This window comes from Artibeus jamaicensis, unplaced genomic scaffold, assembly GCF_021234435.1.
Source record: "Artibeus jamaicensis isolate MK-2021 breed Jamaican fruit bat unplaced genomic scaffold, CSHL_Jam_final contig_240, whole genome shotgun sequence".
NCBI lineage: Eukaryota > Metazoa > Chordata > Mammalia > Chiroptera > Phyllostomidae > Artibeus > Artibeus jamaicensis.
The window spans coordinates 14,396,403-14,414,387 of NW_026521506.1; the positions used below are offsets into that span (position 1 = coordinate 14,396,403).

General features: G+C 38.2%; 1 protein-coding gene across 1 annotated transcript in view; it reads right to left on the reverse strand.

Annotated features, from left to right (window-relative positions):
- GPC3 (glypican 3) overlaps nt 1–17,985 on the reverse strand; it is a 452,502-nt gene that overhangs the window by 404,033 nt on the left and 30,484 nt on the right. The window contains exon 2 of the mRNA XM_037146361.2: nt 14,851–15,012. Within this exon, the coding sequence (XP_037002256.1) occupies nt 14,851–15,012 (162 nt within the window). The remainder of the gene's footprint in view (nt 1–14,850; nt 15,013–17,985) is intronic.

Consider the following 17,985-nt stretch of genomic DNA (forward strand, 5'->3'; position numbering starts at 1 on the left):
AGCACTGGCCTGCAAACCAAAAGGTCGCCAGTTTGATTCCCAGTCAGAGCACATGCCTGGGTTGTGGGCCAGACCCCCAGTAAGGGGCGTGTGAGAGGCAACCGCACACTGATGTTTCTCTCCCTTTCTCCTTCCCTTCCCCTTTGTCTAAAAATAAGTAAATAAAATCTTTTTTAAAAGTCTATTCAATTAGAATTTCTCTCTTAAGAAATGGAAGAGATTTTGAATCTGATAATCATCCCTTTTCTTGTGTATATTTGGTCTATACAATATAGGCTAACTTACTAAGTTACTGTCCCCAAATGGTCTCTCATTCGCATTTAAGAACGGCTAGCTCAACAAATAGGATGCTTTCCTAGAACATGTATACCAATCCAAAATGATGAAGGAAAGCATAGTGTAAATTAGTGAAGTGTGATTTACAACTACTTTCCAAGAATAACGAACACCAGCTAACCTTTATTGAGTACTTCCTGTATACTAGGCACCCTTCTACATTAAGTTTTACATGCATCATATAATTGACTTCTCACAACAACCATGTGTGCTTAGGTCCTATTATTTATAGTCCCTGTTTTACAGACGAGGATGTTGAGGCTTAGAGAGGTTATGTGGACTCCTGTAGGTAACAAGATTCAAGTTCAAGTCAATTTAATCCAGAATCTATTCTCTTAAACACTACACTACCTTTTATTATTTTTCCATACATAGAGTAACTCAAACTGACTGCTAATAAAGTGTTTCCAAGTAAAGGTTCTATCAGGCTTGCTTTAATAAGCAAAGCTTGTTGTAATTAGCAACCCCAATTAATGGGCTTGCTCAAGTCCTTCAAACAAGTTAAATGTGACTTCCTGCAAATCTTATATACACTATTAACTTGTTTAGCATATTCTTTCTTCATAAATGAGATGAACATAAACTTCAGTCCAAATCAAATTATTACAATATTCAAATTAACAGAGCCAGTGTTAGTAAGAATTCACTCTAGATCATTAATTTTTACAAAATATTTACCTCCTGCCTTGAGTTCTCTTCTGCCATTTTAGCATTTATTGCCTGTATATTTAATGTACAAACATGTGTTTGTACTATTACAGTTTTTACATAAAGGGCTTCTGACTACCTTCAAAATAAGAAGAAAAAGCCCAACTATGGTCATGCTTAATTGTGAGACATTTCTAACATAGTCTGAAAAGAACTGGCCTTTAATAATTTGTTAAAAAAAAACCTAGTCTGAAGGTGGGGGGTGGGTAGGGCAGGGGAGAGTAATGGGGGGTAAATGGGGACAACTGTAATTGAACAACAATAAAAAAGGAGAAAAAGCCCAGTCTGAGGCCAGTAAATATACAATAGAAGAAAATTCTCAAGTTGGTATACGTAATGAACACTTCATTCAATGTTCTTTTAAGCAGTCCTTTTTCTTGTGCAAACTTTGATGTTCCAAATTCTTGGTGCCTAAATTAGTACCATTCCACCCCACTCCCCCAAACAAATTTAGATTGCTTTCATCTAGTTTCTCTCTCCCATATACATCATATAGCTGAAGTTCCAGGAAGTCACTGGCTCTTTATTTTGACTAATTCACATCATCATGTCAGCACCCCCATGCCTCCACTCACACAATAGAGACAATAACAAAAATGCCACCAACTTTCAACTTGGAACCGCTTGAAAATATAATCATTACACACAAAGCACATTGAAATCCTCTGAGGAAAGCCAGGGTGTATTTATGCAAAGTATAACTTCTTATACCTCAAAAAATACTTTTTCTATTACTTTCTTTACATGTCTAGTATAGTAGGTACAATCAAAGAACCTAAGAGTTTAAGGAATCTCATTCAGGATTTAAGTAGATTTTATGAGCAAGGAAGTGACAGACCCCACATATTTCTCTAACACCGTAGTGCCCACATTTTAACTGGGCCAAGAAACAGAGGCCCTGTGTGGTATGGCTAACTACTTATGGGAGTAATTTTGCCATACAACTATAGCAAATTTATTTCAGTTCCAGATATCACTTTCCCCATTAACTCAGGAGACCAAAGGAGCAAAACCATATTCCTTTCATCCCTGTCAAACTCGGCAAGTTTCTCAGGAAGCAAATACTATTTAAATCATTTTCATAATTCTAAAATGCCTGTAAGACAAGTCCAGGGTCTAATTATGCCACTTAAATTTGTTGAAGATGTTTGGGTTTTTCTTTTTTTTTAATTTCAGTAAGGAAAGAGCCCAAGGGTTTAAAGCTCTAATAATCTAATAAACTTTGCTAAGTGAACATTGTAACAGATACGCCTGGATGGGATTTTGTAAATACCAGACAATTTCCCCTGATCTTTATCAGGGAAAAGAAGTCTAAATCTTTGGCAGGAAGAAATTAAATGTAGTGCAAAATAATAACATCTGGCCAGATTGTGTTTGTCAGAGTAGCAGCCCCTTTAGATGTCAAGCTGAAAAGTACTAAAATGAACTCTGAAGGCTGTGTGAGCGATTCTTTATGAGGCAATAGGAAAGTCTGCTATGCTGCTGTAGAATACTCAGGGTACAGTTAACTCACCCTAGTATGTCCCTACAGAGAACTGTGTAACATCAATGGAATTTGAAACCTTCTGCCAAATGAAATTTTGGGGCCATTCTGGGGTGTTTTCTTTATTTCTCCATAACCATACAGATTCCTAACAGCACTTTCTATTTTTTTTAAAACCCTCTATGATCACTTTTATGAGTTGTTAAAGCTTACGTTTATCTTCTAATTCCAAGGGAGACAGTGTGGCTCAATGAAAAGAGTAATGACTTTGAAGTTATGGAAACTTAATGCTGCTACTTAATGGTTATGTGGTCTTAGGTTTAAAAGCACCTAACTCCAGTTGCCCTATCTGTGAAATGGGGATAACAATGGCTAGTGGTATCACTGCCATTATTAAGATTAGTCAAACCTAGCATGTTTACTTCCAGTAAACTTAGTTAACCTTGCTTCTTCTTCATGAGTGACCCAGATGAGTTCAAATGTCTAACCTCATCAACTTTTCAGAGGCAAAGGCTTAAATAAGCACACGCTATCTTCCCTCCCCATCAAAACAAAAACAAAACCCCTCAAGGTTGTATTTGAAATAATATGTGCATCATTTAAGCCTCTTCTTCCAATATAAGCCATCTCAACCATCTGGCAGAGCTTGCCAGAAAGAACATACTTTGTTTTTCCACTAATGACTACTTTGATGCATGAGATACTTTAACTGTTTTTCCTGCCTCTGACTTTTTTAAATCTGGCATTTAGACAGGAAGAGTTATGGTCACCTCACAATAAAAAAAAAAATAAGTTTTTCCCAAAAAACAACTCTTTCCACAATGTGTGCCAGAAAACAATGCTAAACCACCGATTTATTCAATGGGTCAGTATATCCGTTTCAAATGTTAATTGCTAGAAAGAGTACTGTTTCTCACATCCCCAAGGAACAGAAGTGTGGACAGAAGGCCTTTGGGTTTTCCCCCACTTACTACTCTGTTGGACAGGAACAGGCACTTTGGCCTCACTGAATGGGTTTCTTTAGCTGCCCCTTCACTGACTAGGGCATGTGGAAGTAAACACACATACTACATCAAAGAATAGATTCAGAGCCCATTTTCCCAGTTGGGAAGGTGGGAAGGGTGCCCAGAATCCATGCTCCAGGCAGTAATATTGGTGGCAGGCAACATTTCACCACCCCAAGCACCTTTCCAACTGAAAGAGCATAGACTCTAATATACTTCTAGATCAAGATTACTACCTAGTAAATGGCCAGAAAGGTCTGAAATCCAGCAATGCTGATATCGGTACAGTGAAAATGAACTCATTCCAACTTATGGTCAGTGTCAGACTACAACTAAATAACAATAATCCTTTAAACATTTCAAAGCATTTCATATACATTACCTCTTTTGATCCTCAAAAGCTCTGGCAGGTTGGCCGGTCAGGTGTGATCTTGCACATAAGGAAACAAACTCACACACTTTAAATTACTTACCATTTTTCACACAGCTGGTGTCAGGACAGAAGACAGAACCTATCTTGGGTTTGTGCGAAGGCTAATGTCAATTAGTAAAGAACCAAAGAGAATGTTGGAAGCTAAAGGAAAATATTGGTACATTTGACTTAACCTGTTTTTAAACCTCCATAAAAAATGAAAACTTGAACTAACAAATCAGTAAAACCAATTAATAACATAAAATGGGTTAGCATCTTGAATATACAGATAGCTCTTACAAATCAATAACAAGAGAGTCTCTCAATAAGAAACAATGATTAGCATTTGTCAACATTTACATTGTAAATGATTAAGAAATATTAATGAGAAAAATTATGAAATGAAAGGTACAAATAATGAACAAATCTCCCTAGTAACCATGGAGTAGTATTTTTTCACCCACATTTGGGTTATTGTAAAATGCAAATGGCCAAGAAAACAAACATGCATATATTGCTAGTGAAAGGGAAAATTGATACAACTTTATGGAAGTCAAATAGGCAATAAGTGTGAGAAAACTTAAAAACTGCATAGCCTTTGACCTACTAATTTCAGTTCCAGGAATTTATCCTGACACAGTAATTAAGGATTTGCATAAATATTTAGATACATGGTTTATTGTTTCACTGTGGTTTACTGAAAGTAACCTAAATGTCTACCAGTAGAGAGGGTTGAATTAATAACATATGAGACAAGCACATGACTAAGTACTAGGTGGCCTCTAAATACTATATTCTATTGTATCATAGAAATATATTATTGAAATGAAAGATGGTTATAATATATTACAGAAAAAGATAGTATGACCAACTTTTGGAAAAAAATACACATACACACATCTAAATATATGTGTGTGTATGTAGGTGTGTGTTTGTATTACTGAACAAAAGTATGTAAGGTTATATCAAAATGTTAATAGTACTTCGCCTCCTGGGGATAGAACATGGGTCATTTATTTTCCACTTCTTATTTTTTTGTGTTTTTTCATTTTCTCTAATAAATACATAATACTTATTTGTGTAGTAAAAAATTATTTTTAAAAATATACTGAAACAAAGTTTGCTTTATTACTTTCAAGTGTTCATGGTAATCAGCAATGCCACATAAGAGTGTATTTGGAAAAGCTGACAGATGTCACCATTCTCAGGATTCTTAGTCACAGGGTTTAAATTTATAGCAGTGAACCTTATTCACAGTGCTTTCTGAAGAGCCTAGATTGGCTGGAAGAAAAGACTACCAGCAAGGGTGGGGGTGGTGAGGCCAGAAAAGGAGGCCGAGGCTTAGGGAAACATAAGACACCCCATCTCAGTGGGCAAGCGTCAACCCACTAGCTAGACTTGAAGTATCTTACATCTGAGTAGATTTTAAAACCTAGAAACAAGTGATGCAGACAACAGCTTACATCTTTTCTTTTCCAGCTGGTCACAGTTGTAGTTGTCATCAAGAAAGTGAAAGAATTAGAAATGTTTCTATCGATAGTACTTATTTTAATGTGTGTGTGTTGTTTTCACTCAAACACTGATTGATTTTCTACTATGTCTCCTGTGTGTAGAGGGGTGAGGTGTAATACACGTAAGTCCTACCCTCATGTAGATGATTCTCTAGTAAAGGAGACCCATGTTAACCAGATAACCATACACATAGGAGTATTACTACAAATACCCATGGGATAAGTGCTAGAAAGAAAACACAATATTGCACGAGAGGAAGTATAGTAGGACCTCATATAATCCAATTATTACATTTTAGTTAATCAGGTACAGTACAAACACTGCAAAACTTCAACCAAATGAGGGAAGCATATAAACACCCCAATTTCCTGTCATCAGTTTTGTTCTCCTTCTGTTCCTAATGCAAAACAGTGAAATCAGAGTCTGCCATTGTTAGTTAGATCTAGAGGCTATATTGACTCGTTCGTACCACTAGAGGACCATTGAGAAACTGTATGCCATTAGTCTTAAATGTACACATACACACAGAGAGAAAGAAGAAAGAAAGAAGAAGAAAGAAAGAAAGGAAGAAAACACAAAAATGTTACAAGCCATTGTCTCTGAATGATAGAATTATGAGTGGGTATATTAGAGCATTTTATATTAATTATAATTACATTAAAGCATAAAACCATCTTAAGTGTATGTGGGCCAGATATGTGACATTCGATATGACAAAGATGTTGTATTTAATATGCTTCATATGCTTATAAATGTACAGGGAATGAAGAAAAACGGTGGCTACCATGCACTTGGTTCCTACAGTCAAGCACAGGGCTGAGGTCTTCACAGCCTTCATCTGATTTATCCCTCTTTAACTAATGGCTCAGAGAAAAGTGACTTGCCCTTGGTTACAAAGAGGAAGTTGAGAGCTGGATCTTAGACTCCAGTCTGCCTGAAGCCAGTGCACATGCCCTTCACACTATGCTTTTCTGCTTCTGTCCTAGGTATTCTGCCCTTTCAAATAAAAGACAGTGAGAGGCTATATGGCCAGCCAGGAATTCTGGAAAGACTCATATCTAGTAAGCAATCAATAATGTTTAGATTTTAATTTAATTTATGAAAAGATGTGCACTAATTTATCTAACTTCCTCACCTGCCCTTCTCTTGGATCCAGAGTCACGTCTGTCTAGAGAATACACACAGGCAATCTCCTCCAAGAAACCCTGCTCTCTGGTTGGAATTAATCTTTTCCAATCCCACATTCCCATACAGAGGCGGATTTCCTGTGCAGCTAATGAAATCTTAAGCCACAGGGACCCACACTTTCAATCCTCCTCCTAGAAGAGCCACAGGCATTCTGTATTTTTAATTTTGTCATATTTTTCTTAAAGAGAGTCTCCAAACTGTATAAACTTTGAGCCCCCATGAAACTTGGATCTACCCCTACTCCCCATAGAAAACTGCTAAAATTGCTTTCACAGCATTTCTCTTAGGATGCTTTGTACTCAAGTTATTTGTGTATAAAAGTGTTGGTATAAAAGCCTTGGTTTCCGAAATTTGAGCTACTTGAAGGTAGGCATGAGGTAGCTTTTATCTTTGAATCCCCCACAATACCTGCCTTCAGACTTGCTATGTAATTGCTCAGAAAGTGGAGCTTTTTTTCCTTCATGAAACACAATGGAATTCCCTTATAAGAAAGAAAGTTAGAATTGCGGAGACTGCCCATGACCATAAGAGGACATACACAAAGGCTCTATAACACGTGGCATTTAAGGGCACAGGCTCTGGAGCTGTACTTCCTGGGTTCAATTCCTGTGTCTACCATTTATTGGCTGTGCAACTTTAGACAAGCCTCCACTTCCTCATCAGGAAGATGAGCCTAATAATAGTACCAAACTCATAGGGTTGTTGTGAGGTTTAAATGAGACAATACAAGTAAAACAGTTTCGAATGGGAATTTTTTTTATTCATCTCTCACTGACTTAGTACATGTCCACAGAGGAGGTCTCTCATTCTCACCCCAAGCCCTCAGCTTTCTCTTCTCCATGCCAGCCCCGCATCCCCTACGTATCCCCACCTAGACCCATTCAAACTCAGCCCTCTTAATCGTGACACTCCACTGTTAGGCAGGGAAGCAGAAGAGGACACAAAAGGCATGAAACCCAGTTCTACCTTTGCTGGTAGTCTAGATGTGAGCTGATAGAGCCTGGAACTAAAGTCAGAGACAGAGCTAGAAGTCATCGGCATGTGATAAAGGAGACCCTGAGATAGAATGTAGAAAAAAGATGGAGGCCCTGACCAGGTAGCTCAGTTGGTTAGAGCATTGTCCCAATATACCACAGGTGCAGGTTCAATCCCCAGGCAAAGCACATACATAAAGCAACAAATGAGTGTAGGAATAAGTGGAACAAATCGTCTGTCTCTGTCTCTCTCTCTCCTCCCCTTCCTTCTCTCTCTCTAAAATCAGTAAATAATTTTTAAAAACACATGAGGAAGTATGAAGGAAGATACAAAACCTGGTGACTGAAATATGGGATGAGGGAAAAGGAGGAGTACGAGGGTGTGCCTCAGCCCCTGGAGGCACATCACAGTCAGTAGAAGGAAAGGTGTTTTTAATTTCTATGTTACCACTTTAAGTTTAGAGGAAAATTGTTTTTGCCTCCACACCACTGACAGAAGGATTCAAATCTCTCAAACATATGCTTCATTACTCCAATATCAGGTACTGCAGCTCAGTGAGACAGAAAGAAGAGGAGGAGGAGGAGGAGGAGGAGGAGGAGGAACGTATGTTTGCAGAAAATAAACAAATCCCAGTGGGTGAGGAGTGGGGAGAAATCACTCAAGGTAAAAGTAGTATTTTTCGTGGAAGCTTCTAGAGGGCAGGGACAATGCTCTTTAATTTTCTTTCTTGGGCTCACTAGCGAGAAGGTGGGCAGTAATGATGGCAGTTAGAGGGGGTGAGTTCTAAGCCCCATTGAATCCAAGGGCTTGGGTAAGAGTTAATCTACGTAATCTCCACACCTCGGGTTGGCCCCAGGACAGTCTCCACTGCACACTGAGTCATTTTTCTAAAACCTTTTTATTAAACAGTTTTCAGTCTAATGACTGACTTTTCTAAATCAATAGGGAGCACAGGAACAGTTTACAACTCCCCCAGCCTCTAGCTCCGCTAAAACCACCAAATTTTTAAAGATTTTTAAAAAGGCTTTATTCATTTATTTTTAGACAGAGGGGAAGGGAGGAAGAAGGAGAGGGAGAGAAACGTCAATGTGTGGCTGCCTCTTGCACACCCCCCACCAGGGACCTGGCCCAAAACCCAGGCATGTGCCTTGATTAGGAATGGAACTGGTGACCCTTTGGTTTGCAGGCCAGCACTCAATCCACTGAGCCATACTACCCAGGGCAGAATTTTTAAACTGAATTGAATCCACAGTTGACAGGGAGAGACACTGAGATTTGTTGTTCCACTTATTTATATATTCATTGGTTACTTCCCTTATATGCCCTGGCTGGAGATCAAGCCCACAACCTTGGCATATGGGGATGATGCCCTAGCCTACTGAGCTATCTGGCCAGGAAAATACTGAAATGACTTTAAATACCTAGTTTCCCATTGTTTTTCCAATAGCATTAATAATTAAAGAATCGTATTTTTTAAAACTTTGTCACCAAAAATACACTAATTAAAGCCAGTACTCTGGGCCTCTGATGAGAAATTCACCCTTTTATAATGGGATTACTAGAGCTTTGCTATACAGATGAGTGGTTTGATTAATAATTTACATTTTTGAGGACATATAAGTTTACTCATTCATGGCCATGGTTTGCATTCCTAAAATTCTTCTATCCAGTTTAATGTTATTATATTCAGCCCCGGTAAATGAATTAAATTCTGATTACACATCAATGCAATTATTTTCTCCCGTATGTTATTTTCAAAGAAGAAAGGGTTGTGACAGAATGGCCTGCAGTTTGAGTCAGGGACTCAGTGGGGCTCAGCTTCCACAAAGCTGGAGCATGGGCAGGAGAACTGTCAGACTAGTCAAGGGGAAAACATTGTGAAATGGAGAAAAATTGCTCAGTACTCACTTAAAAACCCTACTACATTAGAAAAACTAAATTAACAAATGATTGAATCTCAAAAACATGTTTATCAACATTCAGACAATTATTTAGTCACATATTAACTGTGAAAGAAAAGAGCTTTGCCTGAATAATGTCCCTAAACAGTTATTTCAAGCAGAAATGACTGGAGAAATTGCTCTGAGCTGATGGAAAAGGGTGTTCAAACCAAGGTCAATATTATTTGGGGGGAGTGGGAGAGACGAGAATCTGACAGAAAGAAATGTAAGAACTGCTGAGAGCAGATGAAAACAAAAAAAAAATGGGGGGGGGAGAAACAGAAGAAACACAGAACCACTGTCCCCCTCCCCATTCCAAGATGTCATTTTCATCTCCTCCATAGAAAACAGGTAGGAGAAAACCTTCCAACACTCAGTGAAGATCAACTGAAGCTCTCTAAACTTTGACTCCTCTTTTCCTTCTCTCTACCATAAACCAGAAAATGCAATTAAAATATGGCCTAAGCCCAACAAATCCTTCCTGATGTAACCCCTTGTTTGTGTGTAAAATATACCACATAGGGGCCAGAAGAGCAGCTTTAGGAAGCTGAAAAAGGATTGCTCATTGCTATTGACATTTCAAACAGCATGGCTTTACATCTAAAAATGCACAATATAAACCCCTTTTACACAGGGTCCTTTGCCTAAGTGCTCTCCCAGCTGTGCCCTGTGTGAATATCATCTGTATGTGGCATGAATTGTTGAATTACATCATGAACCCCAGCTTTGTATGGGGTGATGCCTGTGATAGTAATGCCTCTTTTATCTGGCACCACTGAGGTGAAGCAGTCCACATAAATGAGCTGCCTAGATAATAATGTATGTACATTATGCTTTATAGTTTCCCAGACACTTTCACATACATTATCTCTACTCTGTGAGGTAAGCAGGACTGTAATTATTATCCCCACTTTGCAGATAAGAAAACTGAGGCTATTTGAGTCTAAATAACCCCCTCAAAGTCATAAAGCTCATAAATACAGAACGAGAATTAGAACTTAGATTTTCGGCCTCCACCTCCAGTGTTTCTTCCATTGCTTTTAAGCAACAAAGACTATGTTTTAGCCATTTAAAATGGAAATATTAAAAAAATGAAAATATTTTCATTTTTCCTTATTGATTCACAAACGTCATTATGAATATCAGTTGTTGGACCTATTATAATGCAGGGGCTACTGAGGCATGCAGGGATATACCACTCTACTAAAAGCCCCAAACTGCCACATTCAGAGTTCTTGAGTCCACTTTCATGTCCTCCACCCTTACTGCCACTCATAACTTCTTGCTGTTCATATGTACCTCCCCCTGGCAGTCTTCTATAGCCCTTCTATTTAACTGCTTATTTACTACTGGCTAGAAAACTAGAAAATCAAGTTTATAAGGACTGTGAATAAATTTAGAACAGTAGGAGACTCTGAACAAGGTCCCAAGGAGCTCTCAGATGACTCAACTACATAAGCAGGAGCTCCATGGTGTGTAGGGGAGTGTGTACACAGAGATGTTTTCTGTATAACCACTATTTCTCCTCTCTCATGAAGTCAGTTCAAGGTATAGAACGGCAACTTTCCAGAAAAGCAAAGTGTTACAGCATTCTGAAGAGTCTGTTCTCAGTCAAAGTCAGTGGTGCCTTGGGGGAGACTGCAATTATCCAATGTACAGAAAAAACCTGGACATACCTCTGTATTATTTCCTGATAGTACAAGGTTAAAAGATATCATGAAATTGTACAAAGAAAATAGAACTCAAGGTTTGAAGGTGTATAAGTGGCAAATATGTGATGAAAACTTCAGAATTTGGTCCCATTTTTCTTCTCAAGGTCCACCAATTCTACAACTCCTTAATTTTCTTTTACTTCAAAAGCACACTAAGAGCAAGGAAAATATTGTCACATGATGTTTGAAAAAAGCTGTGGCATCAATGAGTTTCCTCATCTGCAAAATGGAGATAATTATAGTATGAACCTCATAGGGTTGCTGGAAAAATTAAATGAGATAATTATGTAAAAGTAAGCATTATACAGTAGGCATGTAATAAACTGTCACTATTATTATTATCGCCCTCATAATTATTATTAGGTAGGGGAGGAAAAAATAGAAAACCTCCTTTTAGTCAAGTTTTTCAAAAAGAATTAATTAAGCAGAAACAAAAAAATGATCATGCTGCCCCATTTTACTAAGCACATCTAAGTAAATTAAATTTAGGAAACGAAGCAATGCAAAGATTAAAAATAAAGTGCAACTTTTTTTAATGCTTCAATCATTATCAAAACAACATTAGCAATATAGCACTCCAACCACTGTAGCAAAGGGCCCCAGGCTCATTTATGAGGGCAAAGGATTCCTGCAAACGAAGACATAAAATCCAAATAGAGGCAATAAGGATTGCTCATGGAACTGTGCACATATTTGCAGAAAGCACTCACTGCTTAAATATCCTCAAAGTGGAATCCTAAAGACATTGTGGATCTAGGCCAAGATCAGGATGAGCTTTCTTCAACTTCATGTGGCGGAGAAAATAGCTCACATCAAATTTCATATGAATTAAGTATTGGAGCTATTTGCTCAATTATTTGACCTACCAGAATCTTGGGGAGGAAAAGTGTTTTAGGGGAAAACACAACTGCCCCCCCCAATTAATCATCTTGTAGCAATCTCTAATTTTAGTCTTGTCTCTCTAGACGTTTGTCATAGAAGGCATTTGGGGGCAATGTCTCTACAAACATGGTATAATTGTATTGAGGCCTAGGACCAGGGTCTATATTTTTCCTGTGGGGTTTCTTGTTTTCTAAAAGTGAAGCAGGAAAAGAGAATAAAACAAGATAAAAAACAAGTACATAGTATAGTAACAAGATAGAAGGTACCAGCAATGAGTTCAGACATCACTTAGTTGTCTCCATGTTCCTTTGCTGGGGTAACCCTTCTGCCTCTCCCCATAATTTGAGAGAGTGTATATATATAATTTGTATATACTAAAAAGAGAGAGAGAGAGAGAAAGATACTGCTAGTAGGTGGTGGCCCCCACTCTCTACCATCTGTTCACATAACTAGTGTTCAACCTCCATGCTACAGCAGCCATATCTGGATGTTAATCCAATCAGAGTCTTGTCATAACTTCCTTTCTTGCCTACTCTTATGCTGTCGCAGGCCTAGAAAATACAATATTCAAAATGCAGAACTGAACAGAGGTGCTAACACCCAAGGCCTTCAGATGGACAATCAGGTCAGCTACTGTGCATGCTAGAGTAGCAGTGTGATCGCTCTACCACACCCCTCCAGGCAGGCGATAGTAGTGAAGATACTGTGGACCTGGTCATTCTGGGTATGAAACAAATCACAAATGCTCCATTCTGAAAAAGCATCTTGATCCCCCAAAGAATAAGATTCAGCTCTCTTCTTCAACCCAAGTCTTATGTCACATCACTTCTTACCACCCTACTTTCAGCCAACAGATCAGCTTCACAGCCAATCTAAGTACATGAATGGTACATGTATTTTTAAAATCAGTTTGAATTATTCATTCTATTGCCAAATTGCTAGTCTCGACAAACTCTTCACAAGAGTCTGACTGCATAAATAGGTTAACAAATACTTCAAGCTTATATATTGTACTTCATATATCCCCTGAAGTTTTGACCCAAGAAACTGTTGTGAATGTCTGCTTTATTAGTTACTTTGAATAATTTAAAGCTAATTTTAAGAATTTCATATAATATACAAAATAAGCTATAATCAACTCACCTAACAATTCAAAGATTTTAACTTTAATAAAGGTATCATAACTCTCAAGTTATGGAATGTCAAATAGACAGAAGTGTCATTTTTTGACATGACCCCAATGTTCTCTTTGTGGGGCAAGAAAACGGCAGCTGATTCCACGCTTAAGAAAAGAAGAAAGAGCCCTGCTGGCTGGTGTGGCTCAATGGACTGAGCACCAGACTGCAAAGCAAAAGGTTGTTGGTTCGATTCCCAGTTAGGGCACATGCCTGGGTTGTGGGCCAGGTCCCCAGTAGGGGGTGTGTGAGAGGCAAACCACACATTGATGTTTCTCTCCCTCCTGTCTCCCCTCTAAAAACAAATAAATAAAATCTTTTAAAAACAGATAAAAGAAAGTCCCAATATCCATAATTAATTTTCCCTCACAGGAGGCAGCATACTGTGATTTTTAAAAGTATAGAATGTAGCCCTGTCTGGTGTAGCTCAGTGGACTAAGCTTGGGCCTGCAACCCAAACAACTGCAGTTTGATTCCCAGTCAGGGCACATGCCTGGGTTGCAGGCCAGTCCCCTGCCGGGGACCCACAAGAGACAACCATATATTGATGTTCTCTCCCTCTCTCCTTCCCTTCCCCTCTAAGGATAAATAAATAAAATCTTTTTTTTTAAGTATAGAATCTAAAAGGTAGACCATCTGGGTTCAAATCCTGCTTTCACCCTTTATAGCTGTTTGATCTTCAGCAAGTTACTTAATCATTCTGTCTTTTGGATTTTTATCCATAAAACTGGGATATTAATAATAATAATAATAATAGTAAATAAAGTTATTGTGAGGGTTAAATGAACTAATATATATAAAGCGCTTATAAGCTTACCTAACACATAATGCTATATACATGTTTGTTATTACCACTACTGTCACCACTATCATTACCATCCCTGGCTAGGCCGTCAAATCAACAGGCGTACTCCCCCATCCTACCACGACAGACCTACAATTAATCAAAGAGAAATGCAATTTCCTACACATCTGGAAATGCCACAACAGCCTCTTTAAGAGTCATACACAGGTATAGTGAGAACTGAGACTCACAGAGGGAGAAGTGAAAACCACTCACACAAATGAAAAAATTTGGGGTCATCAAGCCAGTTTCTCCTTAAACGGAAATGGTCCCAGTGGTCAGAAGGAGTTTGTGCACATTCCAGAAGTATGAAACTCACTCCTGGAGAAAACTATAATTTAAGTAATTTTTGCTGTTGTTTTTGTAGCAAGTCTTACAGGCTAGTTGAGAGAAAATATCATGTACCCTTTCTGCAGAGATTTACAACTTTTTACGCACAAGTAAACAGTATGTCTTTGGACAATGATTTTTTTACAATACCCACCTTTCCCAAGTTGGAATGAAGTTTCTTAAAAAAAATGTGTTTTTCCTTAAGCAGAATTTCTTACTGGAAGGTTTTTTATATCAAGCATTAATGCTATAATGGTAATTTATAAATTATACTTAGCTTTTCAAACCCCAGTGCCCACATAATGTTACCACTGAGCACACCTCATCTGAAATGATCCCCAGAACTCACCTTGGAAAACTGCAGCATTCTGAATAATTAAAAACTTGAGCTCCATACTTGCAGACTGAAGCAGTTGTTCCATGTTCAAGCGTGCCGTTAGTTGGTATTTTTCTTCCATCTTTCTCGAGCAGCATGTTGGACCCTTGGGAAGACATACTTGCAAATCTGACCCTGAAACAAACAAGTTTTTCATGTTTCAATAAGCAGAATATCCTACGCATGCACACATACACAGAGAAAAGAGGTAAAGAAGGCAAAACAATGCATTTCTTTTAAAATGCAGTAAAATCTTGATTATTCAAAGTTAGTGTTTATCTTAACTAAATTCCCTGCTTTCTTCCAATTATCTTTATGATTGATTCTTTTTGAATAACCATTAGAATTGCCTAGGTTTGACTCATAAATTCTGCATAAACTAATTTATAACACCAAGTATATGTCATTGAACACCAATATTTAATTTGTCTGTTAAAAGATTAATCTACATGCCTACAATTTATTTTTCTGATTATAATTTACGAATGAGAACACAACCAAGAAGGAATTTTCAAAATTCTACTTATGATTTCCTGATGTCTGGTTAACCCAATGTTGCATTTCTTGGTATAAATGAATAAAACATCAATATTGTATCAAAGCTTTGTTGCTGTTATTGTTTTAACTAAAGGTCTGAGGAAAGATTTACTGAAGAAACACCCAGAGGACACAATTAACATTCAGGCAATCACCAAAATCTCTTAAGACTCCAACATTCTATCTCTATCACAAATGCTTAAGTCTTGCTCCTGAGCTACTTCATGGCTACTTCCCTTATGATACAGAATGTCTTTTATTTTTTCATTTCCACAAAGATTTGCCAAATGTATGATCTCCTTGCTTATTCCAATATTAGGGAATCAGAGCCTCTTCTGAGTCTTCATCCAATGTGGCTTTTTACAACATCCTTCACAGTTCACCAATCTCTACGTCTTAAAACACTCTCTTCCTCCCTTGTTTTAGTGAACATAACCACCCCCCACACCTACTGCTATGGCCAGTCTCATCTGTCTTTTCTTGCTTCCTCTTCTCCTGTGTATTACTGAAATGTCATTGACCCTCTCCCTCATTCTACATCTCCCCTCTAGATGATGTTATCTCAACCCATGTGATTGCTGAACTCCCTAATCCAGCTCCCACCTCTTTTCTAAACTCCCAAATCCCACATTTTCAACTACTTTATGGGAATCTCGAATACAGCATGCCCAAAACTGAACTCAATATATCTCATATACACACATACAAAGTTCCATCTTCTGTGTTCTCTCAGCTAATGATCATCATCCATCAAGTTCCCCAGTGATAGAAACCCTTGTCATTCTCAACTCTTCACTGGTGACTTAACACACTTCTGAATCAATGGAAGTCATCAGCATATTAATGAAAATTGAAGCCATGGGAGTAAATATCATTCATCAAATATTTATTGAGCACCTATGATATGTCAAGGACTGTGGCTATAGCAGAATACAAAGTCCCTGCCCTCAGTAAGCTTATATTCTGGGAGACAACAAACTATAGTGATAAATACTACAGAAAAAAATAAAACTGAGTAAAGAAGGGAAAATAAACTGTGGTATGTATACATAATTTTACTCAGACACAAAAGGAATAAACTAATGATATATGGACTAATTTCTTTTTTTATGAAAATATGACTGATTTTATTAGTTTGTTTTTTTGTTGTTGTTTTTTTTAATTTTATTTAGTTATTTTTCAAGTACAGTTTTTTTGTCTATTTTTCCCATCCCAGCCTAATTTCAAAAGTATTACACTAAGTGAAAGAAGCCAAGTTAGCAAGTATTCTATACCCTATAGTTCCATTTATATAAAAGAAAATGAAAATTAATCTAGAGTGACAGACAGCAGGTCAGTGACGGGAGGTGGAGGGCAGGGAGGAGTGGAAGTGAGGAAATTTGGGGCAATAATGGATACGCTCATTATTTTGATGGGTGATCATTTCATGGCTATATATGTATGTCAAAATGACCAAACTGTACCCTTAAGATGTGTTCAATTTATTGTACATCAACTGTACCTCAATGGAGCTGTTGATTTTTAATGTTTAAAAAACCAGGCAAGGACTACAGGGAATGTGGTGGCTGTGGGGGATGATTCTATTTATATAGGGGAGTCGGAAGGCTTTCTTTCATAAGGCAATGTTTGAGGAGATATGAGGGAAATGAGGGAGAGTCCCATGATTTTATATCCTCCGCCAACACCAGCAAATATTAGGGCTCGATGAATATTAAATCCAATCTCCTTCCTCCTCTGAAACTTGTGATTTACTCAAACTGTCCCTTCAAAAAGAATTTGCTGAGTTCCTTCTATTCTGGCCATGAAAATATGCACCTCAGACCCCCTACTGTGGAGAATGAATTGAGTAATGGTCCCAGCAGCAGCATCTGAATTCACCATCATGCTGTGCCCAGGCCACAGTCAGTAGGGGCTGCTCCCAGCCAATGACAGCATGGCACACAAGTTCAGCCCTATGAGACGCAGAACTCAGCTGACAGGGGTTTGGGCTTTTGGACTCCCAGTTGACTTTGACAAAATTTTCTTAAAACTGCGCTGCAGCCTAAGATTCTTACTGTTCAATCTTCCTTCTTTCCCTCTCTCCTCCACAGGGGTCAGACCTATACCACAGTCTGATTGCTCTACCCAGCATCCTTCAGCTCCCTGCTCATTTGCCTTCACAAGTGTTTTCCCCAACAAATCTCTTGCATATCTAGTGCCACATTAGCATCTGCTTCTCAGAGAACCCATCTAACTTCTCCTATGTCCCAAGCACTGTGCTATATGGTGGAGATACAACTAGACATAGCCCTTATATATAATTTCCTTAACCAATGTCACCCCAATAAATTCAATTAAAAAAAAATAAAGACAGCCCTGGCTGGTGTAGCTCAGTGGATTGAGCTCGGGCCTGTGAACCAAAGGATCGTGGTTCGATTCCCAGGCAGGGCACATGCCTGAGTTGCAGGCCAATTCCTGTCAGGGGACGCCTGAGAGGCAACCATACATTGATGTTTCTCTCCCTCTCTCCTTCCCTTCCCCTCTAAAGATAAATAAATAATAATTTTAAAAGTTCTTTTTAAAAAATAGTAA